General features: G+C 48.0%; 7 protein-coding genes across 7 annotated transcripts; 4 read left to right on the forward strand and 3 right to left on the reverse strand.

Annotated features, from left to right (window-relative positions):
• Positions 1-142: 142 nt before the first annotated feature.
• EDB93DRAFT_1088674 (kinase-like domain-containing protein) lies at positions 143-645 on the reverse strand (the record flags this gene model as incomplete). The annotated part of the gene is made up of 2 exons (XM_041446152.1): positions 143-370; positions 424-645. Coding segments are annotated over 2 exons (450 nt in total), but the record flags the coding sequence as incomplete, so codon positions are not given.
• Positions 646-775: 130 nt separating this feature from the next.
• On the reverse strand, positions 776-1,497 carry EDB93DRAFT_1157739 (kinase-like domain-containing protein; the record flags this gene model as incomplete). Its single annotated transcript, XM_041449936.1, is given in 6 exon segments — positions 776-820; positions 880-1,067; positions 1,116-1,117; positions 1,129-1,193; positions 1,248-1,363; positions 1,463-1,497. The coding sequence occupies 5 exon segments, from the start codon at positions 1,359-1,361 to the stop codon at positions 779-781; spliced, it is 411 nt and encodes a 136-aa protein (XP_041305881.1). The 5' UTR covers positions 1,362-1,363; positions 1,463-1,497.
• A 1,855-nt stretch (positions 1,498-3,352) lies between these two features.
• On the reverse strand, positions 3,353-9,388 carry EDB93DRAFT_1157751 (uncharacterized protein; the record flags this gene model as incomplete). Its single annotated transcript, XM_041449937.1, has 14 exons — positions 3,353-3,399; positions 3,500-3,893; positions 3,948-4,136; positions 4,187-4,229; positions 4,285-4,357; positions 4,410-4,614; positions 4,664-4,984; positions 5,043-5,280; positions 5,302-5,339; positions 5,420-6,031; positions 6,085-6,370; positions 6,423-8,061; positions 8,111-8,378; positions 8,426-9,388. 14 exons carry the CDS (start codon positions 9,386-9,388, stop codon positions 3,353-3,355), a joined length of 5,316 nt encoding a protein of 1,771 aa, XP_041305882.1.
• A 3,148-nt stretch (positions 9,389-12,536) lies between these two features.
• EDB93DRAFT_1157763 (histidine phosphatase superfamily) lies at positions 12,537-14,498 on the forward strand. The gene is made up of 6 exons (XM_041449938.1): positions 12,537-12,953; positions 13,066-13,235; positions 13,292-13,416; positions 13,468-13,535; positions 13,596-13,876; positions 13,930-14,498. The coding sequence occupies exons 1-6, from the start codon at positions 12,621-12,623 to the stop codon at positions 14,393-14,395; spliced, it is 1,443 nt and encodes a 480-aa protein (XP_041305883.1). The 5' UTR covers positions 12,537-12,620; the 3' UTR covers positions 14,396-14,498.
• EDB93DRAFT_1208814 (uncharacterized protein) lies at positions 14,499-16,054 on the forward strand. The gene is made up of 2 exons (XM_041451016.1): positions 14,499-15,202; positions 15,255-16,054. Exons 1-2 carry the CDS (start codon positions 14,532-14,534, stop codon positions 15,709-15,711), a joined length of 1,128 nt encoding a protein of 375 aa, XP_041305884.1. The 5' UTR covers positions 14,499-14,531; the 3' UTR covers positions 15,712-16,054.
• A 3,529-nt stretch (positions 16,055-19,583) lies between these two features.
• EDB93DRAFT_605004 (kinase-like domain-containing protein) lies at positions 19,584-20,697 on the forward strand. Its single transcript, XM_041456847.1, has 6 exons — positions 19,584-19,678; positions 19,738-19,923; positions 19,980-20,010; positions 20,063-20,100; positions 20,153-20,377; positions 20,431-20,697. Exons 2-6 carry the CDS (start codon positions 19,744-19,746, stop codon positions 20,656-20,658), a joined length of 702 nt encoding a protein of 233 aa, XP_041305885.1. The 5' UTR covers positions 19,584-19,678; positions 19,738-19,743; the 3' UTR covers positions 20,659-20,697.
• A 4,756-nt stretch (positions 20,698-25,453) lies between these two features.
• On the forward strand, positions 25,454-27,077 carry EDB93DRAFT_1338410 (kinase-like domain-containing protein). Its single transcript, XM_041455388.1, has 8 exons — positions 25,454-25,478; positions 25,707-25,822; positions 25,876-25,968; positions 26,004-26,189; positions 26,241-26,271; positions 26,324-26,361; positions 26,401-26,637; positions 26,690-27,077. The coding sequence occupies exons 2-8, from the start codon at positions 25,709-25,711 to the stop codon at positions 26,948-26,950; spliced, it is 960 nt and encodes a 319-aa protein (XP_041305886.1). The 5' UTR covers positions 25,454-25,478; positions 25,707-25,708; the 3' UTR covers positions 26,951-27,077.
• The last annotated feature ends 895 nt before the right edge of the window (positions 27,078-27,972 follow it).

Below are 27,972 nucleotides of genomic sequence, written 5' to 3' on the forward strand. Positions count from 1 at the left end.
ACTCTGATGGTCCTACAACTGACGGTCCTCATCATAGCACAAGCGTGTTCCAATATTACAAGAGATCATGGAATGAGCCTACATGAGTACCTAGATCTATTTATGCGGCTGTACTGTAAACAGAATGCGAGACAGTGAAAAATCAACGCGACCTGGACAGCGAGTAAAATTCATTCCTGATCGCTTCATCAGCTCCATCCGCCGAGGGACGGCCCCAAGGATTAGTAGACCAACATTGCTCGATGAATGGCCAGTATTGCTCAGGGAGCTCAGGATAACGATATCGAGAGGGTGTTTGCGACTTGGCTATGCAGAGTGTGATGCGGGCATCGTTCGTGAGGTGATAATAGGGTACTTTGTTGGTGAGGACCTACGAGTAGAGCTTTTCATATTAACAAGAGGACAAAATTAACCTAGACATACCTGCAGCATGATACCGCCAAACGAATACATGTCGCTCTGTTCGCTTGGTCGAACTTGAGAGTCATCCTCGGGCCCTACGAGCAGCTCAGGAGCCATCCATCGCACATTTCCTTTGAGCGTGGACGTCCAGGATGCCTGGGAGGCGCTTATAAACTCGGAGTACATCAAGGAAAGGCCAAAGTCAGCAATACACGCAGTGCCATCACCATGGATCAACACGTTAGGCTGAAGCTCGCGTTTCAATAAAATTGGAACGATCGAGAAGATTGAACTTACCCCATTAAAGTCGCCATGGATGACATTGTTGGCGTGGACTGTGAAGAGTAGTTACAGCTCCGTCCGGGAAGAGAAAAGTCTATGACATACGATATCGCAAACCAGCTATGATATCCCTTAGCTAAAATTTCCATCAGTCTAGTTACGGGCTATTCAATAAGCATGAAGAGAGAGACTTGCCAATTGGAATCGTCGAACGAGAGTCAGACTCGCACCTTGACGCTCCAAATAGACCGTCAAATTGCCGTTCTCCGCCCAAAGACTGACTATTGCTGGAAATGGGCCGAAGCCATGGGTATAACCATAAATGTGTAGGATATTTGGATGATTGAGCTTGGCGCATATCCTGAATTCACGCATGATCCTCTACGAAATGGCGCCTCGTGGTGTCAGTGAGGAACTCGATCTTCCGGTGAGACACTCGCCTGGATCTTTTTTGTCTTGTCTGGTCCAAGTTGATCATCAAGGTACACCTGCAATGTTTTCACGGCGACCTGGGAGATGATAAAAATTTACACAGACGGACGGACAAAAGATGGTAAACGAACTCTGATTGGGTTAGGATCGATATGGAAGGTGCCTTTCCAGATCTCTCCGAACCCGCCACGAGCAGCAGGGTACTCTCCATCCTTGATGATATACTCTGAGAGGTCTCGGAACATTGCATTAAGGTCGTCAGGCTCCACACTAACTGTATGAGTGTGAGAAGAAGAGAAAAGGTCGGGCAGTAACGGGGATAGCTGTGAAGGTAAGGTAGGCGACGTAGTTGTGGTTTCGAGATATTCTATGGGTCCTTTTGAGCGTGCGATGGTCTGTAAGGGAATGTCAGCATACAAAGTGAATGTTTGCGGGAAATGGATACACATGCCTGAGCAAAGACTTCGGGTGGAATATTGCAGACGTGGATCTTGTAAGTAGTATCATTGGTGAATGTTGTGTAAGCCAGCTGGCGTGAGTCGGGTGAGAGGACAAGGATATTAGGATGCTGAACGTCAAAGGAGGCAAGGAGCTGACGGGACTCGAAAGCCCAAAGCTTGATGGTGTAGTTATGAGCAGCGCTGGCCAGGAGAGTATGGTCAAATGACAGTGCCAGACCGCGGATATAGCTGGTGTGCCCTTTGAAGGGAGTACCAACAGTCTTTAGTGTCGATGCGTCAAATTCGTAGATTGAGTAGTCGGTGAATGCAGTCAAAATATTTTTGTTGTTGTTTGTCCAGAATATTGGCACAGATGTGTATGTTCCAACATTGAGCGTGACATCCAATGTCTGTGATGGGACATCCCAGATTTCAAGGTACGACCCCGATCTGACCGCAAGCTTCTTTGAATCTGTGGAAATTCGAATTACGTCCACGCAATACTCGCTCTTGAATGGACCGGCCACGAGTTTTCCGGTGTCCAGATTCCATATCCGCGTTGTGTCATCCCATGACGCACTTGCCATCAACGTGTTGTCCTCGGAGATATCAATGCATCTGATCCTCTTTGCGTGCCATTCGAATCTTTTCACCACCCCAGTCCCAACCTCACAGGCTGTCAGCTCGGCACGATTCGACCATCCACCACTACCAGTCACAACCCATCGACCATCCCTCGACACCGCCACTGCCCACACCTCTTCCTTGCAAACACCTCGCACTTCCTCAATTTCCTTGCCCGTGTTCAGATCCCATTGCCGAGTGGTGCGGTCGCCGGATCCGCTGATTATTCGCTGGCCGTCTGGAAAGTAGGACATAGATGTGATGAATTTTTCATGACCTTTCAAAGTTATGGATGGTTTCAGAATTGATTCCGTCTTTGTCCACGTAGAAGCCATGGCTACGTCTCCGCGAGCGAAATCGTGAAATTGTCAGGTACGACCAAGTTTTTTTGACAGTGCGAAGGTCAGGCTCCTAGTATCGAGTGATTTGAAGAATACTATGCCCCCTGCTGAAGCCAACTGTCAGCTCATCTGCACTGGAAGTCTAAATCAAGATTTAGTGTTACCGAGAGGTTAGCAGTAAAGACGTCAGGGAGCAATGAAGTCTTAAATGTGAGAACGGTGGACAGGGTGGCTGGACTCGAACCAAGACTCTAGAGAAATGCTCAACTCGAGGAGCGTGTGTGCTCAGCTGTGCAAGCGCCTAAATCATTTCATATTCATCGCATTGGTCAAGTTATCTTCGCTTCTCGCCTCACAGCCTAAAGTCACTGCCATTAGCATCATTAGCGCGTCAAATCTCCTTGTCTCACCCCAACTTTATCGTCGTTCATTTGTCGATTTCGTTTTGGTTTGGCCACCTATTCATATTAAATTGCTCTGAGTAGAATAGACGATTTATTAGACAAATTTCTACTTCAGCGTCCGAGTTTCTTCTCGTCATCGAGGTCCGATTAAATTATATGGTAGGCCGAAACCACGAAAAGGTCACTGAAACCAACCCTCCGGCTAAAACCTGTCCGGCGCAAAGTACGGCGCTACGTTCACGCCTGTTATCGGTGCTGATGTACTATCATTTAGATTTGAAATTTGAAGTACTTTACATTGACAACGGCTCTATAACTACATTGTCAGATCCATTTCTTCACTTGCTCTTCAGGTCTAATTCGCCTTGTGCAGCGTTGATCTGTATGTTACACTACCTACCGAGTTCGAGACACCGACCACACACTGCTATGCTATGTCACTCGCCCATTCACCATGATAAGCAGTGTCGCGATCTGTTCTAGTATGTGCGTGATTGATGACGAATAATTATGGTCGAGCTGAAGCAACGGCGATTAGAGCCTATCTCCATGGTCAGATTGCATGAATACCTACCTAGTTGTTCTTTGCGGTAGAACCAGAAGTAACCTAGTACAATGATGATCTGGCAGACCAGCGCCATCCAGAATGGAGCAGAAGCCATCGGGCTGCCCTTGAGACCCTGCGAAAAGTCCCATGTTCCGAGATTAGGGAATACGCTCCCTTGGCCGATGCGGTTTGGTGCAGTTGCACGGGCGATCATAACACAGATAGACCCGACGACCTGAGCGAAAGCAAGTGTGGAACAGACGTGTGATCTTGACAATGTCTGCAGGAGAATCATTCCCAAGCCGACACCCTGTACAGCATCCAAAACGCCGAGCCAAAGCCACAGAGAAAGACCAAGGTACGGCCCCCCTGAGCCAGCCCACGGGATATAGAGCGCAAGAGATGAGGTGCCCCACAATGTCTGCGACACAAAGTTAGATGACTGAAGATTTATGCAACATGGACAAGATCATACCTGACACCATCTTGGAGCACCAAGGCCGATAGCGAAGACGGGCAACAACCAAGTATGCGTCTTACTCAAGGACCTGAGAATATAGAGCATGAGAGCCCAGACACCGACGAAGAAAAAGATGACGAGAAGCATGATCGCCCACTTGGGGATCGGAACACTCCACAGGAAACTCCAGTTACGACCGTAGGGCTGCAATAAGGTTAGAAAATAAAGGTATCAAAGCACGGGGCCTAACATACACCGCTGAGCCAATAATCACGTAGGATTTCAGATGCGATGAACCTTGTGTGTGGAGTATCAGCGTCATCGACTTTGCTCCGAGCAAGAAAAGTCTAACCAAAGTACTAGCTTCCTTCGGAAGAGAGTTTCGAGGAAGTTTGAGAGTTTCGGAGGAGTTTGTCGGTAGTACTCTGTTTTGTAGTTGATATCATTATCCTGCCTGAGAACTCAGATAAGACTTACCTGGCAGTCCGTACAACATCAAGTATGCAAATGCAAACGACATTATTGAAAGTGGCCACAAAATAAAGATAATCCACCAAGGCGTAACGGACCCAGGCGTCGCGGTATTCAGTTTGCTACCCCAGTACCACAGTGCAGCTACCCAAATTTGTTGAGAACCTTGTACAATGCAAGCGCGTAGTATCCAGACTTCAGTGGCGGCACCCTAAATAACAAAAATCAGCTGCATACAAAAGAACCTTAAAATGAGGTACCGCCTCCTCTCCAAAGTTCAAGCCGAAAAAGATGAAAGCAGCAGCAGAAGCGACCGCATATGACCAAGTGGCAATGTCCGATAAGATGGTATGAGTCCCTTGAAGTTTCGATGACAACGAGGGAACGCCAATCAAAAAGAATGCTATGCCATAGAAGAGCCAGGGAGCAGAAAGAACGTAGACAGAAGGCTTCAAGCGAAGCATCGTATACCAAACGAAAGATGAAGCCAAAAACACAGTGCTGAGAACATATAGCTGGATGTTGTCCTGGTAGTTTCGTCCAGTGAGCAAAGTCATCTGGTAGCTATTTGCAGCGAGTATCTTGAAAACAAACGTGAACTCATGGATGACTCGGAGGATCAAGAATCGAAGAGCTTACCTGGCCGAGAGCAATAATGATAGTATACAACGGCCAGCTTCCAATTTTTGAAGCCGATATGCTCCAGATAGACTCTGGGTGCCAAGAAATGTAACTGGCTGCACTAGACAGCTTGTCTCGTCTCACACGTTCGAAGAAAGCCTCCTCAGACTTGACGAGGTACTTCTCGATAGAGAGTTCACCCTTGGAGTTATTCGAGTTTAACGCTTGTAGCTTTTGCATGAACTCCGAGACAACGCTGCCATCGGAATCCGTGAACTAAATAGCGAATGAGATAAGATAGTGGTCACCAAAATTCTCGAGATACGCACCGTCGCAAAAGCCTTGTTCAGCGGTGAGTTTATATTGTTTCCCACGATATTGCCAATGGACTCCACCCGAAAATGTGAGGGCGTCGTTGGACTCAAAAAAGGATCTGACGCATGTCGATGATTTTGTGCAATCGTCTCGTTCACTTTCTCCAAAAGGTCTCTGTACCCAGACCGACTACTAGTCGCGAAACTATGCCGCGAGTGCTCCTTGTCAGAACTTGAAGTATCCGATGTGTATGAAGAATCGCGGTTGATGTTCAAACAAGGCGATGACGATAGAAAGCTCTCATTGTGGGGCGTTAAGACCTGGTTTCCAGGGGAACTAGGCACCAGTCTCTGGGACAACATGGCGCTCTGGGCAGCTGGTTTAGGTCGAGCAAGCAGTCCTTGATTAAGTGGGTTCCAATGTTCTACTTCCGGAACCGCATGCTGAGACGGCTCAGTCTTGCTGTCCGCCTTCCGCCAAGCATTTGAACCAGCTAGCTTTCGGCTCGCATTTATACTCCTTCGGTGCATATCTTCCATCCGCTGACGCCATTCGACGACTGGGAAACGCTGGACAGCTGACCGAGCACGAAGCATGGCTCTTTCTTCTTCTGTGGATTTTAACGCCAACTTGATCGTCTTCGACAGCTGAGACAGCATATGGGACGTCGATGTAGATTCCACAGGGAACCACTACCAGGAATCTCGTTAGATCATGCCCAAAGAAGACGACCTTGAGCGCTCACCCATCCAGGCATCAACCCAAGTCCACCGAGTCGACTACCAACACCAAGGGCACCTTTCCTCCCGAATTCGACAGCGACCAATCCAAATGGTTCGTCACGGGAAGGGATCAGAACAAAATCAGCACCACTGAACAGATAAGGCGGTAACGCAGTAAATGTTAGTTTCGAGTAAACACGATCAGGGTACATCTCCATCAACCGAGTAAGTTTCTCCGCAGCAAACCGACCATAAAGATCAACAACAGGTCCGATGCAAATCAACTGTATCGAAGGGCGTTTCTCAAGGCTGCGAAAGTCTCATCAGAGCTGAGTCTAACAAGATCTAAAAACGCATTCACAGCGATGGCATGACATCCGCAATCAGGTCAACACCTTTCTGCTTCGACCATCGACCGACGAACACAAACAGATCAGAGTTGGGATCCTGCTTGATATTTGCCCATTCCTGAGCCTGCCTCTTCATCTCCGGACGCTGCGCCTCAGCAGCTTGATCGATCTGCACTTCACGCATAGCCACCGGGTTCTCATCCAAAGCCGCAATATCCGTAGGATCAGGATTAGGCAGCGAATCAACATGCTTGAGGGTCCACAGAGCAGGATACCGCACCCAACTGCGCTTTCCATACTTGTCCGACACTCCAGCGACACCGATGCTCTTTTGATGAACGCTGATAAACGATGCAGCAGCGTGAAGCAGGTTAAACGTGTTTCCGAACTGGACGTATTTCGTACAATGCTCTTTGCTGATGTTGAACGCGGAGCAGACCTCTTTCGTCTCTTCTTTTGTTCGAAGCGGCCATAAACCCTGGAACTCGGCATTGTGCAGCGAGAGACAGACGGGTACTACTTTGGGCAGGAGGTAAATTGGAGCAAGCGCGCCGTGGTAGTCGTTGATGTGGTATATGTCGATCACGGGGAATCGGCGGACGGTGGCTGCGATGGCTTGGTTCCATGTAGAGTAAAAGATGGCGGAACTGAGATCATCCATGCGGGCTGGGTACGGGTCTGATTTGGTCTGTGCACGGAAGACGGGGCTGTCGAGGATAACGTAGGTGATATTGTCTGACACGTGCGTCTCCACTTCGATAAGGTAAGGCTCATTGAAGATGATAACCTTGATAGGCTCCGCAGGTTCACCAGTGGGATATTCCAGGTCCTTGACTTTTGGAACGACCCAGATCAAGTCAACGTCCGTCATAGCTTTTCCCATAAGCGATGACATCACGCCGAGACCTCCGATCTTGACTTTGAGCTTCCAGTCAAAGATCTCATACTCCAGCGTCGCGATGAGGACTTGGCGCCGCTTGTTCTTGTCCTCGGGCCATCCTATGATCTCCGCATTCGACTTGCGCCCAAAGATCTTCAAGTTCTCCGTGATGGGAGTCACGCTCCCCTTGAAGTCTGTGGTCGACTTGTTGAGTGGTCCGATGATAGGGAAACGCTTGCTTGCACCCGACTTCGTCTGCACACCGTACCGGTTATGGTGGATGCCGTAGAAAGAGTACATGAAAACGACGACTGCAAGAACTCCTGTAATGAGGGAGAGAGAGCACAGAAGCCCGTACATGATAGCGCTGACAGAAGCCTGGCCGCGGGGCTCAAGGGTCCACGCCAACGTGGCATCATCAACGACAAGTGCCCATGCGAGCGCAGGATAAGGGGGCGCTGACAACTTCAGGTAGTTGGGCGCAATATTGTTCGGTGGTAGTCGATCCATAATGCCGTCCCCGTCGATGTCGCCATAGTAGTAGTCATCGTACCCAAACACGTTGAGTTGCAGGTATGTTGGCCACGCAGCCATGATTTCGAGCTCCCAAATGCCATCACTGACTAGGTTCATGGAATTGGAAATACCCTGGTCATGACCCCAGTTGTTGAAAGGACCTCGAGCGAGGAACTGGGGAACGCGACGCTGCTGCTCGTAGTCCAGATCGGCGTGCACGACGACGCTTGAGGTAGTCGCGACACCACTCCAATCTACCGCAATATTGAGAATGGAAAAAGGCAGCAGCACTACGAGCCTCACATTGTACTATGAGATGTTGTCCCGTCCAGAAAGTATCAGAATTGCTAAGAACGTCAGCGGGTATGGTCGTAACATTTTCCCAGCTCGTCCAATTAGACCAATTCAGTGCGAAGTCACCTGAGTACCTGAACATATCCGCCCCATAGGCACGATGCGTGAAAGTATACTGGCCTTCAGTGTAGTTGAAGTCTGTGTTATCATAATCAGACTCGGGAAACACCATGATATTGTTGGATTCGCCCTTGCGCAGTAGCAGATGGTCTATGTTCTATAAGCCATGAGAAAACTCGACAGAGTACAGAAAAACAAATATACCCCAGTAGAAAGCGTCCCGTCGAACGATGTTGGATTATTAACAATAATCTCCAAAATTCCATCAGGAACATCGGTCAGTGTACCAGACCACGACCACTGCGAGTACGGAGTTCCCACAATGGGCGACATGGTAGGATTTGTGACAGTACTGCACACCACAGAAGTCAGGTCGAGCATAGGCTGCCCACCGATGCCAGAAGACGACATGTTGAACGATAAACTCTGCGTGACGCTATCACACGACATTACCGCATTGAACTCCAGCACGAGGTTCACAATCGTGGCGTTTGGCTCCCCCCGCATGACTTTGATGCGCGCGTCATGCCCAGGCAGGAACTTAGTGAGCATAGGAGGGGCAGGGATCCACTCGCTGATAGGGACCAAAGCCTTGAAGCCGAACGTATCCATGTCCACCGTCTGGAGACATCCATACCACGGTCCCCTTCCATCATTATAATACGACAATCCCGAGTCCACGAGCGTATAGTTCTCGTATGGAGAAAGCAAGTTCCTCACCATCGTCCCACCTACATAGGGCGATGATATCCACAGCGGACCGCTGCAATCATACGAAAATGTCTGCGAGTTATTCTGATTGGAGTACAATAGCCAGACCTGATCGGTGTGCGCCCCCGTCAAGTTTTGTACGTTCGGGATACCTGCACGTGATACGGACCAGAGGCCCATTTCGGTTGCGACGTTGTTCGAACCTGGGAACTCGACGAAGTAGGTCCAGTTTCCATGCTGTACAAGGTCCAAGCCATCCTGGAGGACGTTGTAGGTGGTTCGGAGGTACAAGAAATGTTTCAGGAGACGATGCATGTCCGTCGTGGGGTCAAAATGATCGAGCGAGTTCCAATCGTCGTCACATCCCACTAAGGCGGACTCAAGCGGCATGTTGAAGTATTGGGTGGATCCAAGTCTATAGCATCCGTGACGCTGCCAAGCCTTGTTGCTCATCATTGCTTGACGGCTGAAGGTAGCACTGTGAGAAAAGTAATCACTTGAAGGCGTTAGTGACCCACCCGAAGAGACTGTTTGAAGCTGTGGAGTCGTACAGATAGAAATTCTGCTCTTCGCCATAGTAGATCTGTAAAGGTAAGTACTGCAACAAACGGTCGAGTGTAGCTCCTACCAATGGAACCCCTGGCATAACCAGCTGCGTGATATAAGATGCCAATGCGGATCTCAATGTGCCATTCACCAAACTGGGCCAGCGGAAAACATCGAAATTGCTTGCTCCGAATAAATGCTTCGGGTCGATGAGGCCAGTGTTTGGATTCAAGAAGTCGTTGTTCATGAACATCTGATTCCAAGCGGTGATAAAATTGGTGTTGAGATCATACGGGACAGCCAAGTTTCCGTCCATTCCGAGGAAACGGGTGAGGGAGCGATATATTGGGTAATGGAACGCGTAGCCATCGAGACCATTTGACGACTGTGGGCGCAGGAAATATTGGTTTTCAGATTCTGTCAAGTTGGCTGCCTGAAGGAATCCAGGGGGCAGCATAGTCGGGGTACGGCCACGTCCCCTGTAAAGACGATCAATTGATGTTAGTGACAAGTGAATTAGCGACTGACATGTATAAGGACCCAAAGGTGTCACCGCTAGTGACTTCACCAGTAATATAAAAGTTCTTCTTTCCAAGATTAGCGGCACAAGCACGAGTTGCAGATGCCCAAGCGGTCATGCCGTCGACAGTGAGCTGTATGGACTTGTCGATTCGAATGGCGTCGATATCAAGGGCTGTGATGGTCATGCAAGAAAAGGTAGTGAGTTTGTCCATAACGGAAGGTTTCCATTCGCGGAGACGGTCTTGTACGGATGCAAATTTAGAAAGCTGACGCTGCCAGTCAGGGTGAACACCAAAGCCTTCCATGTCACCATATTGATCAAAATCGGACTCGTAACAACCATCATAACCCGTCACAGTCTGAATTGTTCCATCATCTTTCCAAAAGACGGGAAGTTGGCAAGAGGTGTTACGGTCATTGATGACCTGAGGAAAAAAGTTAGTAAAATGAGGTTCCGGAACGAGGCGAACGAACATAATCACTTACGGAAAAATCAACATACTGCTCAAAACCCCAGGGGAGATGGTTTGGGTTTTTGTAGATTGTAGGATATTCATCGAGATTGAATGGGGCATTGACATTGAGATAACTGGTGGGTGTGAGTAAGTGATTGTGGTCAGTGGATAGAGTGAACAAACCCTTCAAAGCCTAGAAGGTCGGACATGGTTGCGACTGTAAAATCTAACATGACATACATGCCACGTGCGTGTACGATGTCGACGAATTTTACCCAGTCATCAATAGTACCCCAATGAGGATCCAATACGGAGAAGTCGAGAGGAGAATAACCTAAAGGAAGTGAACATGTTTGACTTGTAAATGCGATTTAGGTAAGGACATACTATCAGCTTGCCATATCATGTTCAAGAATATTGTACCTGAGATATATATGGCCTTGATACCCATACCTTGGATATAGTCCAGTTTTGAGGTGAGACCTTTGATGTCACCGCCGAAACGAAGCTGGGTTTCTCTCCAATCCCATTCGTATGGGGAGTTAAAGAACTGATTATTTGAAGGGTCACCATCAGCAAACTTGTCCGTAAGGACGGTGTATATTGGGATTGAACGCCAGTTCTGCGGAGATGCGGTATAACTGGTGTTTGATCTTGTAGTTGAATAATCTGTAGGGGACCGGGCGGATTGGTTTACATTGAGATTGTAGGATGTGAGGTCTGGACGATAAGGGGAAGCGTATGTAAACGAGGAAAAACATAGTGATGATGCAAGGGCGTTTAGGAACCGCATCTTGGACCACTTGGAGGAGGGAAACGGTGGAGGAAATGATATTATTTGACAGTGATGGGGGGTTCCAGTTGGGTATGTTAGGAAGAGACAGTAATCGTAGAAAGAAGGGGGAAAATACATTATATATTGGAAAACTTCCGAAAAACGGCGGGAAACACTACAACAAATCAGGCGAAGACTAACGAGACAAAACCGTTGGACGAGCCAAGGATGAGCAATGCGATCATAGGGGCAGATAATACACGACGCGCCACGTGATGTAATGTCGTAAACCAACGTGTACACCATTCCATCCTCCGAAGTCTGGACACAAGTTGTGTTCTTGTAGTGCAGGGCAGTCTTTGACGTCATGACTAGTGGGTAGCCAGAGTTCCACTTCGGATCCATATCCGCGCCAACGCACAAGGTATTGAAAGCCGCGACTACACGTCCGACAGTCGTGAATGTACCTATCTCCCAATCTATAGCTTCCGGTCCGCTATCAGTGATAACGCTGTGGCGTTCGGAAGGGTTGTTTGGGACGCTTGAGTCCTGATGTGCAAAAAATGGGGCGTATGCTAGTATGCATTGGTAGTTCAACATGGTAACACTCACTCTAGTTTTCGTACTGTCAATCGCGCTAAGAGTGGACCCCGGCATCATCACTGGGCCACCAAGTGCTGCGTCACCAAGCGAGTGAGCAGCACAAGGCCTGCTAGTCATCGTGTCAACGCAGAGATAAGAATCGAGGTAGGCGGGGAGTTGTGGGATTTCGCTCCAAAACTAAACAAAAAGCAATGAGTTTATCTGGCCTAGCTCCTAACTTTATAAAGGGGGATGAGATCTGGGAACGTTAGTAGTGCTAACCAGCTTGATTATGAGGAACACGGACAGAAAATTATTCTCAGGATGCGAGCAGATCGAGGAATGGCAAATGCAATCCTTCCATTGATCAGTGGACTGGTTGGTAGGAGTCACTAGCTAGGCCATCACGGGCTAAACTTTTTCAAACGATGCTAATTTGGAGGATGGCTCACAGTTGGATGGCCTGATTCTGGGTAAAGTGGAGGTACCGATGCGGTTCCGGTTCTCCTTACATAATGCTTATCACAACTCGTCTCCGAGCGCGAGTATGGCTAATGCCGCAGTGCGCCCCGGACTTTTATGCGCCGGAGGGGTAGTTTCAGGGATGTTCGTTGTGGTTCCATAATAGCTTATTATGGCAAATCACAACTCGTCTCCCATATTTTATTATGTAATCATAAGTACTGACCGAGTATGATAGCTAAATATAGTCCACATGCATGGTGTCAAGTACAACGTGCGTGACTCTCTTCGCATTAGTTTGTATATATAAATAATCCACTGGGTTGAAGGCTTCCGATGAGCTATCATGGTCAAAAAAGCTGAGTACCCGCTCGTCCTTCCGTTGTCTAGTTCTGGCAAGCCCGCTGCCTATGATGACTCTGGTCTAGAATATCATTCCTCTGGTTCTTCTCTAATCAGGAAAGCAATTTCAATCTCGCTCGCACTCTTGATAACGGTGTTGCTATTCCGACGTGATTATTTCAAACTTATTCCGCGACTTGTATCGGGAGGCTTGGACAGTCCGTCTATTCTTTTCACCGAGTCACAACGATTTTGGGGGCCGTACTCTCCATACTATGCTGTCGAAGAGTACAACCTGCCTCCCGACGGATGCAGTATAACGCAGGCAAGTATAACTGTCACAGATGACTCTAGTCTTTGATAACCACTACTCGTATCGCTCCAGGTCAACATCGTAAGTAGACCCTGGTCGTCAGTGATCACCAGTTCTTCGCTTAAGGCATCAACAGCTTCAGCGCCATGGCGCACGTTATCCGACCAGCGGCGCCTCTAAAACAATCAAAGCAAGTTTGCAGAAGTTGTTGAATGCCTCGGAGTATACCGACATGAACTTGGACTTTCTTCGTTCATACCAATGGCGCCTTGGTAAAGCCGATCTTGTACCCTTTGGCGCCACGCAGTAGGACTATCATTGCAAACTTGCAATCAATGTCGATGCTTAAGAATCGTGTTTAGGTCATTTCAATCTGGTGCAGAAATATACCATCGATACGAGCATCTTGTGAATGATCACATGTTACCCTTTGTCAGAGCGTCTGGAGGAGATCGCGTGGTAAAATCTGCTGTCAATTGGACTGAAGGTAAGCATACAGTTGAAGTGTGAAACTTTTTCTGGAAAATTGCAATTTCAGGCTTTGCCGATGCAAGTGGACAGCTCTATCATCCATCAGTCTCGGTCATAATACCCGAAACAGAGACAGTAAGATGGATACTAATCAAACTTTATTTGCGGATTACTCATCTATGGTCTTTCCTCTAGTCGAACAATACCTTGCAGGACCACATGTGTCCCAACTCACAAGCATCACACGATGAAGCGAACATGTGGCGAGATGTGTTCTCAGCTTCAATCGTGCAGCGCCTCAATACAGCTGCTGTCGGGGCTGAGATTCTTAGCGAGGACATTCCCGGGCTAATGTCGTTATGCGCATTCGAGACTGTGTTTGAGGAGAAAGAAAGCCAATTTTGTGATCTCTTCTCTCTGAAGGAATTCCGAGCCTATGACTATTATCAAGACTTGCTGAAATATTACGACACAGGGTGAGTAATGCATCAACAAATCATTTTGATGCTCACACCACAACCGCGACAAGGTATGGAAATCCTCTGGGTCGTGTGCAAGGTGTCGGCTACGTGAACGAACTTCTCGCGCGTCTCAGGGGGAGACCTGTCGAAGATCGCACGCAAACCAACTCGACTCTTGACTCATCACCGATCACGTTCCCACTCGACAAAACGGTCTACGTTGACTTCTCTCACGACAATGAGATGGTTGCCATCTATGGTGCACTTGGACTGTTCCCCCAAATGCACCCTCCTAACCCTACAAAGGTTGGCCCGCAATGGAATTGGGTAGTTTCTCGTCTTGTGCCTTTCTCCGGGCGGATGATCACGGAAAAGGTGCAGTGTTTCGAAGCGGGGGTACCAAGAGATTTCATTCGGATTCTCGTCAACGATGCCATCCAACCCTTGGCGTTCTGCGGTACAGGCGATGGATTGTGTGAGCTAGAAGCATTCGTAGAGAGCCAAAGTTACGCTAGAAACAATGGTGCCTGGTGATTTTGAGAAATGTTTTCCATAGTAGATTGTGACCCCCCTGTAGGGGGTTGATATGTTATTAATAGCTGACGTAACCGCGTATGCTCCTTGGATCGAGACGACACATCATATCACCTCCGATTCTGAATCTTTCGTCATGCCTCAGCTTTACAGGCGAGAACCACAAATCAATGATGTGGAATCTTCAGAAAACTTGGAACCTACAGATGTTGACGATTCTATCGTCCTCTCAGATCTTGTTCGCAGCGGCGAAGCATCCAGATTGCGGAGAAGAGGCGCAATGCGACTTGATCATAATCTCGTCAACGCCCAGCGCGCAGAAGCTGGACGTGTAACTCCGCCAGTAGTGAGGGTGGAAAGGTCACCATCATGGATTGAATCTCCTAGCGATGACGAAGAGTCAAGCCAGAACTGGGAGCAAAGCTACGATGCGCCGCTGTCGCCGCAGACGGACTCAGTTGCTGCAGTAGGCCCAGACCCATACTGCCATACATTATTATGTGGCGGGGAGGACGAGCAACCATGTATAAACCGGCCCTCGACCTATGTTCTGTCGCCACTTCCGGCATACCCACCTTCACCGCCTCCGAGCGGCTATCAGTCACTCAGAAGGCAAACCAATGGATGTGGAGCCGTCGTCCATATGCGAGCTTCGCGCCGGGGTAACTCTGGTGTGTGGATAGCTAGGAACGATGCAACATCTGCTGTCGTTCCATTGGACCCATCATACTTTGAGCGCGCTGCAGTTATCCGAATGGTTCGCAGCGCATGCGGATGTCTACGTGAAGGAGTTGGGTGTGCTATTTGGTGAGCCTCACTTTTTGCGCACGACTTACAATACATCTGACTGCATTCCAAGCGGAAATCCGTTAGGGTCTAGGTATAAACCATGCCAGGCTGCAGCGGAGGGTCTCTTTGCTTCTCGACATCACCCTTCGGGCCCTCTGACTCCTGAAGGTCCTAGGTATTGGCATGCGCACTCATCACCTCTGCAGCCTACACAATCCTACGTGTACACCTTTTTTGCCGAGAACGTGACATCTACACCAACACACATGACGGCTCAAGACGACTGTCCGTCTCCCGCACTACAACAAGATTTCCTGTCACCTATCGACAACCCATATTCCACATTTTTTGATCGCGTTGTCACCGCTTCGCCTTCTCCCATGTCAAATCGTGGGCGTGACAGCCCTGATTCGGATGTTTCATCGCATCCTGAGCCACAGTTTGATCCAGACGGCGTGTTCATCGCTGCGGATCCTGGATCGCCGGACAAGATAGGCACCGGGTTGACTCTCGTCCCTGAGCGGTAATACCTTTCATGATGAACTCTGTTCAGCATTGATATTATTTAGCGGCATTGGACGCTCCTGCACAACTCATGCAGCATTTTAAATGTATCTTATTGGATCTGCTATCATTACCCAAAATCTATCTGCATTGTAGGGTTATTATCATTATATCATGCGCACTTCATTTTCTCTCTCATCGTGTTTTACCATCTTGTACGATTGTCTACATATTCGGACGCACTACTACTAGTGATATGAGTAAAGTTCAATATCAGAATATTTTTTACTTGCCGGTCCTTACTAAGCAGCCATTCGCTACCGTGTATTATGTAATAGCCTCGGTAGCGAACTGTTCAAAGTTCAAACGATGAATTTCCACCACGGCCAAGCGAATTTATCCAAGGTGCGATATACTTAGATACGAACGGATACATATGGTATTCTAGTGTGTCCCTCGGGCTGACAGCATGGAACAAGACAGGCTGCGGTCCAGGCTGAACCGGAGGTCCGGAACCCTGTATTTCCCCTTCATGGACAGACTCTACGAGCTGCTAAAACACGCGCCTGGTATCGGATGAGTCCTTGAGGGTGCGTTACCGTTACGTTGATCGTGCGTCGTAAGATATGCTTCTATCGTTTTTAGTGATGAAAATGACGATGAAGGTACTCAGTACGAGGTACTTGAGTCGGGTTGGAGTCGGGGCAGCCAGCAGTCTTTTGTCACCAGCCATTTACCTGAATGCGTTCTTGCACTACTAGCAGTACTCATCTCATCCATAGTCACAAACGACCCGCAATAATTTTAACTTGCATTGTTCCGAAAGGCATCAATGTGCTTCCATCCTTTAAGTTGTTAGCGTTACGTCGAGTTGTTTTGGAATGCCTAGAACCAATAGTCCCTGTACGTGGGCTGTCGAGAGACCAAGTGAGTTTCACGCTAGTTCTTTTATCAATGCTCTCACCCCGGTTATTATGTGCCAGGCGCTGCGTTAACCTCGGTTGGCTCATGATTATTCTTAAATGCCATGCACTATCTTCGTGCTAAAGAGGATGAAACTCTGGTTGTAGAGCGACGAGGCCTGTGCCAAGCCTCTTGGCGCCCGTATACTGTCTACGACTCTGTTCTAGTAATTGTGGTGACCCTACTTGCGTCCCAGTCATTTGGTTGTTCGGTATGGGGGGGGGGGGGGGGGGGGGGCACCGTCTTGCCCATGTCATCTGGGCTGTTCAACAGGGACTCGAACTTCAACTTTATCGTTTTAGTAATGAAAATGAAAATCAAGGACCTGCTTTGCATATATTCAATGAAGGTACTCGGTACTCGGTGCTTGAGTTGGGGTCAAGGCAGACAGTCTTTTGTCACCGGTATTGAACGTCGAGGAGCCTATTATAGACGACAAGGAATTTGAAACCTTATATAAACTTCCCGCACGGATGATCCAATTCTGTTTAAAGGATTCTTGAATGAGTCGAATATCAAAAATGAGCATGATTATCAACGCTAGGGCCACTCACAGGTTGCAGCGCGCTGCTGATTGGGGGACCTGAGTCAGAAATCCCTCATATCGCTCCCAATCAATCAAACTGACGATTCATCAGGTGAGCGCATCGATGAGCATTACATTACACCATTTGCGATGCTCTGGGTCAGTGTTCAACCAACAATGACAAACTCTACGAGGCGAGTGGCTGTTCCTCGCCTTCGATATACTCCATGGGTATCCAACTTGCCGTTTCATCCTCGATCGTGCACTATATGCCTTGTGAGTGATAAGGGTGATGGGCATCAGGCTCTAGTACTTATAAGTGACGAGATTTATCATGACAAGGACACCTCTTCTGTCTGTTCTTCGATGAGCAATTGTGTTTGTAGTAGCAAGTTTGAAAATACAATATGAACAATTTTGACCTTCGTTCGTCTCTGTGGATAGACAGCGTGTCACTTTGGGTTCTCACTCTCGACAATGCTGTGTACGACTGACCGTGTGCAACCCAGATGTCGACCTTGAAATCTGTAGATGGACACCGGTTGAGAAGTTACGAAGAAGGTTGTGCACTGGATGGGATGCCTGCGCGTCCTCAGAGCAATCTAATAGGAATAGGTGGCCAAGCCAAAACGAAATCGACAAATGAACGACGATAAAGTTGGGGTGAGACGAGGAGATTTGACGCGCTGATGATGCTAATGGCAGTGACTTTAGGCTGTGAGGCGAGAAGGGAAGATAAACCAATGTGATGAATGGAATGATTTAGGCGCTTGCACAGCTGGCATGCGGAAAAGGCGTGTCAGGGCTGTGTGCACTGAGGCCGTTCTCACATTCAAGACTTTATTGCTCTCCAACGTCTTTGCTGCTAACCTCTCGGTAACACCAAATTCGTATTTAGACTTCCAATGCGAATGAACTGACAATTAACTTCAGCAGGGGGCATAATCTTCAAATCACTGTCAGCGATCGTTGTAGACTCGGAGTACATTGATACCAGGAGCCTGACCTTTGCACTGTCAAAAAACTTGCTCGTACCCGACTACTTCACGGTTTCGCTCGCGGAGACATAGCCATGGCTTCCTCATCGACACAGATAGCCGCTGTGAGATCGATTCTGGAACCATCCATAACTTTGGAGGGTCATGCAGAAATGATCAGATCTATATCCTATTTTCCAGATGGCCAGCGAATGATCAGCAGATCTGAGGACAAGACCACTTGGCAATGGGATCTGAACGCGGGCAAGGAAATTGAGGAAGTGCGAGGTGTTTACAAGGAACAGGTACACGCAGTGGCGGTGTCAAGGGATGGTCGATGGATTGTCACAGGTGGTGGATGGTCGAATCGTGCCGAGCTGACAGCCTGTGAGGTTGGGACTGGGGTGATGAAAAGATTCAAAGGGCACACAAGCACTATCAGATGCATTGATATCTCCGAGGACAACACATTGATGGCAAGTGTGTCATGGGATGACACAACACGGATATGGAATCTGGACACCGGAAAACTCGTGGCCGGTCCATTCAAGAGCGAGTATTGCGTGGACATAATTCAAATTTCCACAGATTCAAAGAAGCTTGCGGTTAGATCGGGGCCGTACCTTGAAATCTGGGATGTCCCATCACAGACATTGGATGTCACACTCAATGTTGGAACATACACATCTACGCCAATATTCTGGACAAACAACAACAAAAATATTTTGACTGCATTCACCGACTCCTCAATCTACGAATTTGACGCATTGACACTAAAGACTGTTGGTACTCCCTTCAAAGGGCACACCAACTATATCCGCAGTCTGGCACTGTCATTTGACCATACTCTCCTGGCCAGCGCTGCTCATGACTACACCATCAAGCTTTGGGCTTCCGAGTCCTGTCAGCTCCTCGCCTCTTTTGACGTTCAGAATGCACATTTACTTGTCCTCTCACCTGACTCACGCCAGCTGGCTTATGCAGCATATGATTGCAAGATCTACATCTGTGATATTTCACCCGAAGTCCTTGCTCAGGCCTGTGTATTAATTCCTCGCAGACATTCACTTTGTGGGCTAACATTCCCTTACAGACCATTGCACGCTCAAAAGGACCCACAAAAGATCTCCAAAGCACAACTATGTTGCCTGCCATAGCTTTTCCCCATCCATCGCAAATACCCTCTTCTACAGTCGCTTCACCAATACCCTGCGAGTTCCTTCCATCCTCTTCCCACGCCCATACAGTCTTTTCTGCTCATAATATTGAGCCTGACGACCTCAATGCAATGTTCCAAGACCTCTCAGAATATATCTTCAAGGATGGAGACTACCCTGCTGCTCGTGGCGGGTTTGGCGAGATCTGGAAATGCACCTTTTACATCAATCCTAGCCCCGTCAAAGTTCGTTTACCATCTTTTGTCTGTCCACCTGTCTAAATTTTATCATCTTGCAGATCGCCGTGAAAACATTGCAGGTGTACGTCGATGATCAACTTGGACCAGCCAAGGCAAAAAAGATCCAGGCGAGTGTCTCACCAAAAGATTATGTTCCTCACTTACACCACAGGGCGCCACTTCGTAGAGGATCATGCGTGAATTCAGGATATGCACCAACCTCGATCATCCAAATATCCTACGCATCTATGGTTATACCCATGGCTTCGGTCCATTTCCAGCAATAGTCAGTCTTTGGGCGGAGAATGGCAACTTGACAGTCTATTTGGAGCGTCAAGGTGCGACTCTGACTCTCGTTCGGCGATTCCAACTGGTAAGTCTCTCTTCATCCATATTCAATCCCTGTAACCCAACTGATGAAAATCTTAGCTAACGGATATCATAGCTGGTCTGCGATATCGTATGTCATAGACTTTTCTCTGTGCGGACCGAGCTGTAACTACTCTTCACAGTTCACGCCAACAATGTCATCCATGGCGACTTTAATGGGGTAAGTTCAATCTTCTCGATCGTTCCAATTTTATTGAAACAGCGAGTTTCAGCCTAACGTGTTGATCCATGGTGATGGCACTGCGTGTATTGCTGACTTTGGCCTTTCCTTGATGTACTCCGAGTTTATAAGCGCCTCCCAGGCATCCTGGACGTCCACGCTCAAAGGAAACATGCGATGGATGGCTCCTGAGCTACTCGTAGAGCGGGAGGATGGCTCTCAAGTTCGACCAAGCGAGCAGAGCGACATGTATTCGTTTGGCGGTGTCATGCTGCAGGTATGTGTGGGCTAACTTTGGCCTCTCATTAATATGAAAAGCTCTACTCGTAGGTCCTCACCAACAGATTACCCTATTATAACCTCACGAACGGTGCCGCCATCATACTCTGCATAGCCAAGTCGCAAACGCCCTCTCGATATCGTTATCCTGAGCTCCCTGGGCAATACTGGCCATTTATCGAGCAATGTTGGTCTAGTAATCCTTGGGGCCGTCCCTCGGCGGAGGGAGCTGACGAAGCGATCAGGAATGAATTTTCTTTGCTATCCAGATCTCAATGATTCTTGACTGCCTCGCATTCAGAAATCTGTTTACAGTACAGCCAGATGAATAGATCTAGGTACTCATGTAGGCTCATTCTATGATCTCTCTTGTGATATTGACACGCTTGTGCTACGATGAAGAACGTCAGTTGTAGGATCATTGTCGATTATTGTGTTCACGGATTCTGCGACAAGCAAACACGCGCCTGGTATCGGATGCGGTCCTAGACGTCTACGGCTCTGTTCTTGTAAATATGGTGAGCCAACATGCAGCCCGGTCATTTGGCTGTTCGGTATGCGGCGCCGCCTTGCCCATGTCATCTAGGCTGTGAGACAGTGATCCGAACTTCAACCTCAACAATTCTCCATTAACCTACAATGAGTAGCTTGCGGGGTGGACATCCGACTTCACTTTAGGCATCTCAACCCATTCTACTTTGATGGTCCGTACAGTGGTTGCGCAATGGGTAGCGTGTTTTTGACTGATAATGTACCAGGGAGAACTTGTGGGAGCGCGGATTGTGTGCGATGAAGAGCAGTTTAAGGGGTAGTGCTCCAAGATCTAGGTTTATTCCTGAGCTCACGTCCATTCGTTGAGTAAAGTCATGCTGGAGAATCACTTCTGTTGCTGTTGGTGCTCGCTGGCTCCATTCAAATTGGACAAACTATTTGCATCGAGATCGGATATCGAGATGCAGCTGATACGGCGCAGGCTGTCGTCTGTCAATAGACCCATCCTTCTGGTTATCAGTCACAAACGAAACGAAACCACTGCAGTTTTCAGCGTATTGGCTCGCATCTTGTGCTGCGACGCATCTATTGTCCAGGACTTCAGTGACGCAGATTGAGATGGAAGCTTATATTCTGCCTCATACCTACGAAGCTTCCTGCACTGTACGTTTTCTATGCATATAGACTCGAACCGGAAACTCTAGCTTTTTCAAGGTTCTGTCGAATTTAACTGCAACTCGACGACACTCAGGAAGGAACGTTAGGGGCCCTCCTCAGTTTCCTTGAACCAACTGATTCAACGTTACATTGACATTGTCAGATTTACTCTACGCTTCATTGTCAGGTTGTGCAACTTGAACTCGCAGTGGGAGATACAACAAAAGTCAAGACTCGAATCGTGACTAGGAGGAAATGTAATTTCACTTGCGCGATCGAGTGGTGTGATCAGTGCGTACCTTGAGGAAAGCTTCAGCGGGAAAGGCTTTGAAGACTATCCTAATATGAGACAAAGCATGGAATGAAGTTGTTCGAAATACTTGTACACGTAGCAAAGAACAGTATGAAATGATTGTTGATCGGGGGTCGCTTTACCAGACCGTTCTTGTGACACGTTCTTGTCGTTGAGTTTGATTTCATTGCGAAACACTACCCGTTGTCCGTATTGCAAGGAGTTATTCACACTTGTGGGGCAGCTCCAGTGCACGGTACTAGTATTTGAAGGTAAAGGATGACACTCATTACGCAAATTAAACTGTGCTATATTGCGATAGTTAGTAAGTAGTCCAGATCATTACATGTGCATTATAACTTGGAAACTTGAAGGAAGGTATAAATGAAATGAGAGTAAGAAGCTTTGCTCACAAGCAAAGGTGTCGCAGCACCTGAAAGGTCATCTCTGCATTTCAAGAGAGCGTCAGTGCATTCGAGGATGGCCTGAAACTCCTGCGTGATCTGCATTTTGTATCGGCGTGAAAGGAGAGGGATGGAGCATGTGGTTCGGTGTGACCAAGTGGCGCACTTCGGGTGCCAGGTTATGGGCAGAACGGGTTGTTGAGGATGATGACGGTGTGCCGGTGTCAGTTGTTGGGTGCGGATGAACAGATGATCGTGATATAATTATAATTCTGCTGAAAGCACTCTTGGGCGAGTCGAATATCTCGAAAACCAGCGAATAACCATCATTATCAACGTTAGGGCTATTCAAGGGTTGCAATGCGCTGCTGATTGTGGACCTACCTAAGTCAGAAATCCTTCATATCGCTTTCAAGCAATCAAGCGGACAATGCATCAGGTGAGCGCATTGATGAGCATCACGTTGCACCATTTGCGATGCTCTGGATCAGTAGTCAACCAGCAATGACATACTCTACGACGCAAATGGCTGTCCTCGATGTTGATCTGTAATCCTTGAAAGACTTCCTCGCCTTCGATATACTCCATGGCTATCCAACTTGCTGTGTCATCCTCGATCGCGCACTGTATGCCTTGTGAGTTATAAGGGTGATGGGTGTCAGGCTCTAGTACTCACAAGTGGTGAGATTTATCATGACAAGGACACCCCTCCGGTCTGTTCTTCGATGAGCAATCGTGTTTACAACAGCGAGTTTGAAAATACAATATGAACAGTATTGTCCTTCGTTCGTCTTTGTGAATAGACAGCGTGTCACTTTGCGTTCTCACTCTCGACGATGCTGTGTGCAACCCAGATGTTGACCTTGAAATCTGTAAATGGACACCGGATGAGAAGCTACGAAGAAGGTTGTGCACCGGATGGGATGCCTGCGTGTACTCAGAGCAGTTTAATAGGGAAAGGTGACCGAGCCAAAATGAAATTGAGAAACAAGCAATGATAGAGTTGGGGTGTGACGACTCGCAGGAGAGTTGACACTTTTAATGATACTAATGGCAGTGACTTTAGTGATGGCTGTGAGGAAATGCAACGAGAAACAAATGCGATGAATGGAATGATCTGGGTGCATTGCACAGCTGGCATGCGGAAAGGGAATGTTGGGGCTGTGCGCAAGGCTGTTCTCACATATAAGACGACATTGCTCCTCCACGTCTTTGCTGCTAACTTCTCGGTAACACCAAATTCTGATTTGGACTTCCAGTGCGGATGAATCGAGCTTTATCAGGGGGCCTATTCTTCAAATCACTGTCGGCGATCGTTGTAGACTTGGAGTGTTACAAGAACATCTAGACGCTTGGGCCCCTACTATTTTTCTCCTAATCCTCCTCGTATCAGCCCTCGCATCATACCCTTACCCCGACCTTACCCTTGTCATCCTCGTCATCCTCGCATTCCCTTTCGCCCTCTACCTGTCGCTTCAGCAAAGCCAGTACATTTGGCCGGATCCTTTCGCTGACGAAGCATACCCATGCTCCGTTTCACCACCTGACTGATCCTGCGGACAGTCCCCTTGCCCTTACCGTCCGGACGGTAACCAATGTTATGATGCATGACGCATCCCCTTTGCCCTATTCCCTTTTATGATCTCTGACTCGGTGCGCAGTCGCACATGCGACGTATACTTAGATCCGCAGCTGCACGATCGTGCCCCTGCGCATTTCACTTCTTATTTCGATCTTTGACTCATTTTCTTATCTAGCACGTTCTACCTAGACCGAACGTGCCTTCCTGTTATGGTCTTACCCTTTACCGATTGCCTCTCCCAGTAGTACGAGTTATCATCCACTAATACGTTTCCTGTCCTCTATATAAACTCGCTACCATGTACTATATTCCCTAACTTGAATCTACTTGGTTCTTGACCTCCTACTCTCACCAGAGTGATCCTTCTGCCTCGCCAGCAGTCTATATTCTATCTTCTTATCTGCTCTTTGCGGATAAGCCTATAGTCTCGATCTTTACTCATCGACTTCGTCGACGAGCAAAGCCCCTGTTAACTAGTCGGACTTCTGTCCTTCTAATTAACGACGATCCTTACGATTAACCTTCGGGTGTCGTAAGCCTAGGCCGATATAGCTTATCGTCTCGCACCCGCGTGACATAAGCTACCCGACTACTTCACGGTTTCGCTCGTGGAGACGTAGCCATGGCTTCTACGTGGATAAAGATGGCTGCTACGAAATGTGTTCTGAAATTTGTAACTTTAAAAGGTCATGGAGACTGGATCAGGTCTATGTCCTATTTTCCAGATGGCCTGCGAATGATCAGCGGATCTGAGGACAAGACCGCTCGGCAATGGAATCTGAAGTCGGGCGAGGAAATTGTGGAAGCGCGAGGTGTTTACCAGGAAGGTGTAAAGGTGGTGGCGGTGTCGAGAGATGGTCGATGGATTGTCACTGGTGGAGGAGATTTTAATGGTAATGCTGAGCTGACAGCCTGTGGGACTGGGGTAGTGAAGAGATTCGAAGGTCACACAAGGAGGATCACCTGCATTGATATCTCTATGGACAACACGTTGATGGCAAGTGCGTCAGAAGATTACACAACGCGGATATGGAATCTGGACACCGGAAAACTCGTGGCCGGTCCATTCGAGTGTTCTGATTGGGTCAGCGCAATTAGATTTTCTACAGATTCAAAGAAGCTTGCGGTCAGATTGGGGTCGTGCCTTGAAATCTGGGATGTCCGATCACAGACATTGGATGTCACACTCGATGTTGGAACATACACATCTGTGCCAATATTCTGGACAAACAACAACAAAAACATCTTGACTGCATTCACCGACTCCTCAATCTACGAATTTGACGCATCGACACTAAAGACTGTTGGTACTCCCTTCGAAGGGCACACCAAGCATGTCACCGGCCTAGCACTGTCATTTGACCATACTCTCCTAGCCAGTGCTGCTTATAAGGACACCATCAAGCTCTGGGCTTTCGAGTCCCGTCAGCTCCTCGCCTCTTTTGACGTTCAGAATGCGCATTTACTTGTCCTCTCACCCAACTCACGCCAGCTGGCTTATTCAACGTTACACGACTATGAGGATGATAACAACATCTGCAGCTGCGATACACCACCAGAAGTCCTCGCCCAGGCATGTGTATGCATCCCCCGCAAACATTCACATTCTGTACTAACAATCCCTTACAGACTATTGCACGCTTAAGAGGACCCACAGAAGACCCCGAAAGCACAACGATATTGCCTGCCATAGCTTTTCCCCCTCCATCGCAATTTCCCTCTTCTACAGTGGCTTTACGGCTCCCCCGCGAGTTCCTTCCATCCTCTTCCCACACCCTTACACCCTTTTATGATACTTATGTTCAGCCTGACGGTCTCAAATCAATGCTCCCAGACCTCGAGTTCCTTCCATCCTCTTCCCACGCCTTTTATGATAATGTTGAGCCTGATGGTCTCAGAGCAATGCTCCCAGACCTCTCAAAATATATCATCAAAGATGGAGACCATCCTGTTGCTCGTGGCGGATTTGCGGAGATCTGGAAATGCACCTTGTGCAAAGATCGTAGCTCGATCAAAGTTCGTTCGCCGTCTTTTCTCTGTTCAACTGTCTAAATTTTATCATGTTGCAGGTCGCCGTGAAAGCATTGCAGGTGTACGCTGATGATCGACTTGGGCCAGCGAAGACTAAAAAGACTCAGGCGAGTGTCTCACCGAAAGATCGAGTTCGTCACTTATACCAAAGGGCGCCACTTCGTAGAGGATTATGCGTGAACTGAGGATATGCGCCAAGCTCAACCATCCAAATATTCTCCGTATTTGGGGTTATGCGTATGGCTTCGGGCCGCTTCCAGCGATAGTCAGTATTTGGGCGGAGAATGGTAACTTGACGGCCTATTTGGGGCGTCAAGGTGCGACTCTGACTCTTGTTCAACGATTCCAACTGGTAAGTCCATGCATATTGTGTAGCCCACAACCATATTGATGGAAAACTTAGCTAGGGGATATCATAGTCGGTCTGCGTTATCGTATGTCATAGACTTTTTTCTTGCCGGACAGAGATGCAACTACTCTTCACAGTCCACGCTAACAATGTCATCCACGGCGATTTCAATGGGGTAAGTCGGAACTTCTATATTGTTCCAATTTCATTGAAGTATGAGCTCCAGCCTAACGTGTTGATCCATGGTGATGGCACTGCGTGTATTGCTGACTTTGGCCTTTCCTTGATGTACTCCGAGTTCATAAGCGCCTCTCAGGCTTCCTACACGTCCACGCTCAAAGGAAACATACGATGGATGGCTCCTGAGCTGCTCATAGAGCGGGAGGATGACTCTCAAGTTCGACCAAGCAAACAGAGCGACATGTATTCATTCGGTGGTGTCATGCTACAGGTACGCCTGGGTTAATTTCGGCCTCTCATTAATTATGAAAAGCTACTCGTAGGTCTTCACCAACAAAATACCCTATTATCACCTCACGAAAGATGCCGCCATCATACTCTGCATAGCCGAGTCACAAACGCCTTCTCAATCTCATTATCCTGAGCTCCCTGAGCAATACTGGCCATTTATCGAGCAATTTTGGTCTAGTGATCCTTGGGGCCGTCCCTCGGCGGAGTGGGCTGACGAAGCGATCAGGGATGAATTTTACTCGCTCGTTGATTATTCATCCCAAAATTTGTTTACAATACAGCCAGATAAATAGATCTAAGTACTCATGTAGGCTCATTCCATGGTCTCTCTTGTGGTATTGACGTACTTGTGTTACGATGAGGAACATTGGTTGTAGGATTATCAGAGTCCGGAGAATCACAGTCGATGATCGTGTTGACAAATTCTGCGACAAGCGTGTCACAGGCGAAAGACGAGACGGTAGTTTCTTGATTTTACCTTGTGGGAACTTGAAATCGACCCAAATGATGAATTTCTTCGACGGTGTAAGTGGAGACTTTGCGTGGTCATTTATCGTGTCACGTCAACCTTATACACAGCTCATATGCAGATTCTAGCTGACTGACTCAAGATATTGCTGTCTATAATACATTCATTTCCCATTTCTAAGCCGACGCGCTGATCAGAAGCTCCGATAATTCTGCTGATGGGCGTTGTTGATGGAGTGAAGTCTTCAAGACTTCATCCGCGTTGAATATAGGCCCGACTACTCAGGGGAACCCAGTACAAGTGATTCCGTGGTGACTACTGGATGCCTAGCGCTAGAAGACAACGGCACAATGAAGATTGCTTTCTGACGTGTGGTCAAGAATCATATACATGCAGCTCACCTTTAAACTCGCCATCGTGCGGTTGAGAAGTTACCAAAATATTCAGAAGGTTGTACACTGGATGGGATGCCCGCGCGTACTCAGAGCAATTTAATAAGGGATAGGTGGCCGAGCCAAAACAAAATCGACAAACGAGCATCGATAAAGTTGGGGTGGGACAAGGAGATTCGACACGCTAATGATACTCATGGCAGTGAGGCGAGAAGCGAGGAGAAACAAATGCGATGAATAAAATGATTTAGGCGCGTTGCACAGCTGCCATGCGAAAAGGGCATATCAGGGCTGTGCGCAAGGCCGTTCTAACATTCCAAGCTTCATTGTTCTCCAACGCCTTTGCTGCCGACTTCTCGGTAACAAATTCTGATTTAGACTTGCAGTGCGGATGAACTGACAATTGGCTTCAGCAGGGGGCATATTCTTCAAATCACTGTCGTACATCGATACT

Source organism: Suillus bovinus (genome assembly GCF_016758785.1).
Source record: "Suillus bovinus strain UH-Sbo-P2 chromosome Unknown EDB93scaffold_44, whole genome shotgun sequence".
Classification (NCBI taxonomy): domain Eukaryota; kingdom Fungi; phylum Basidiomycota; class Agaricomycetes; order Boletales; family Suillaceae; genus Suillus; species Suillus bovinus.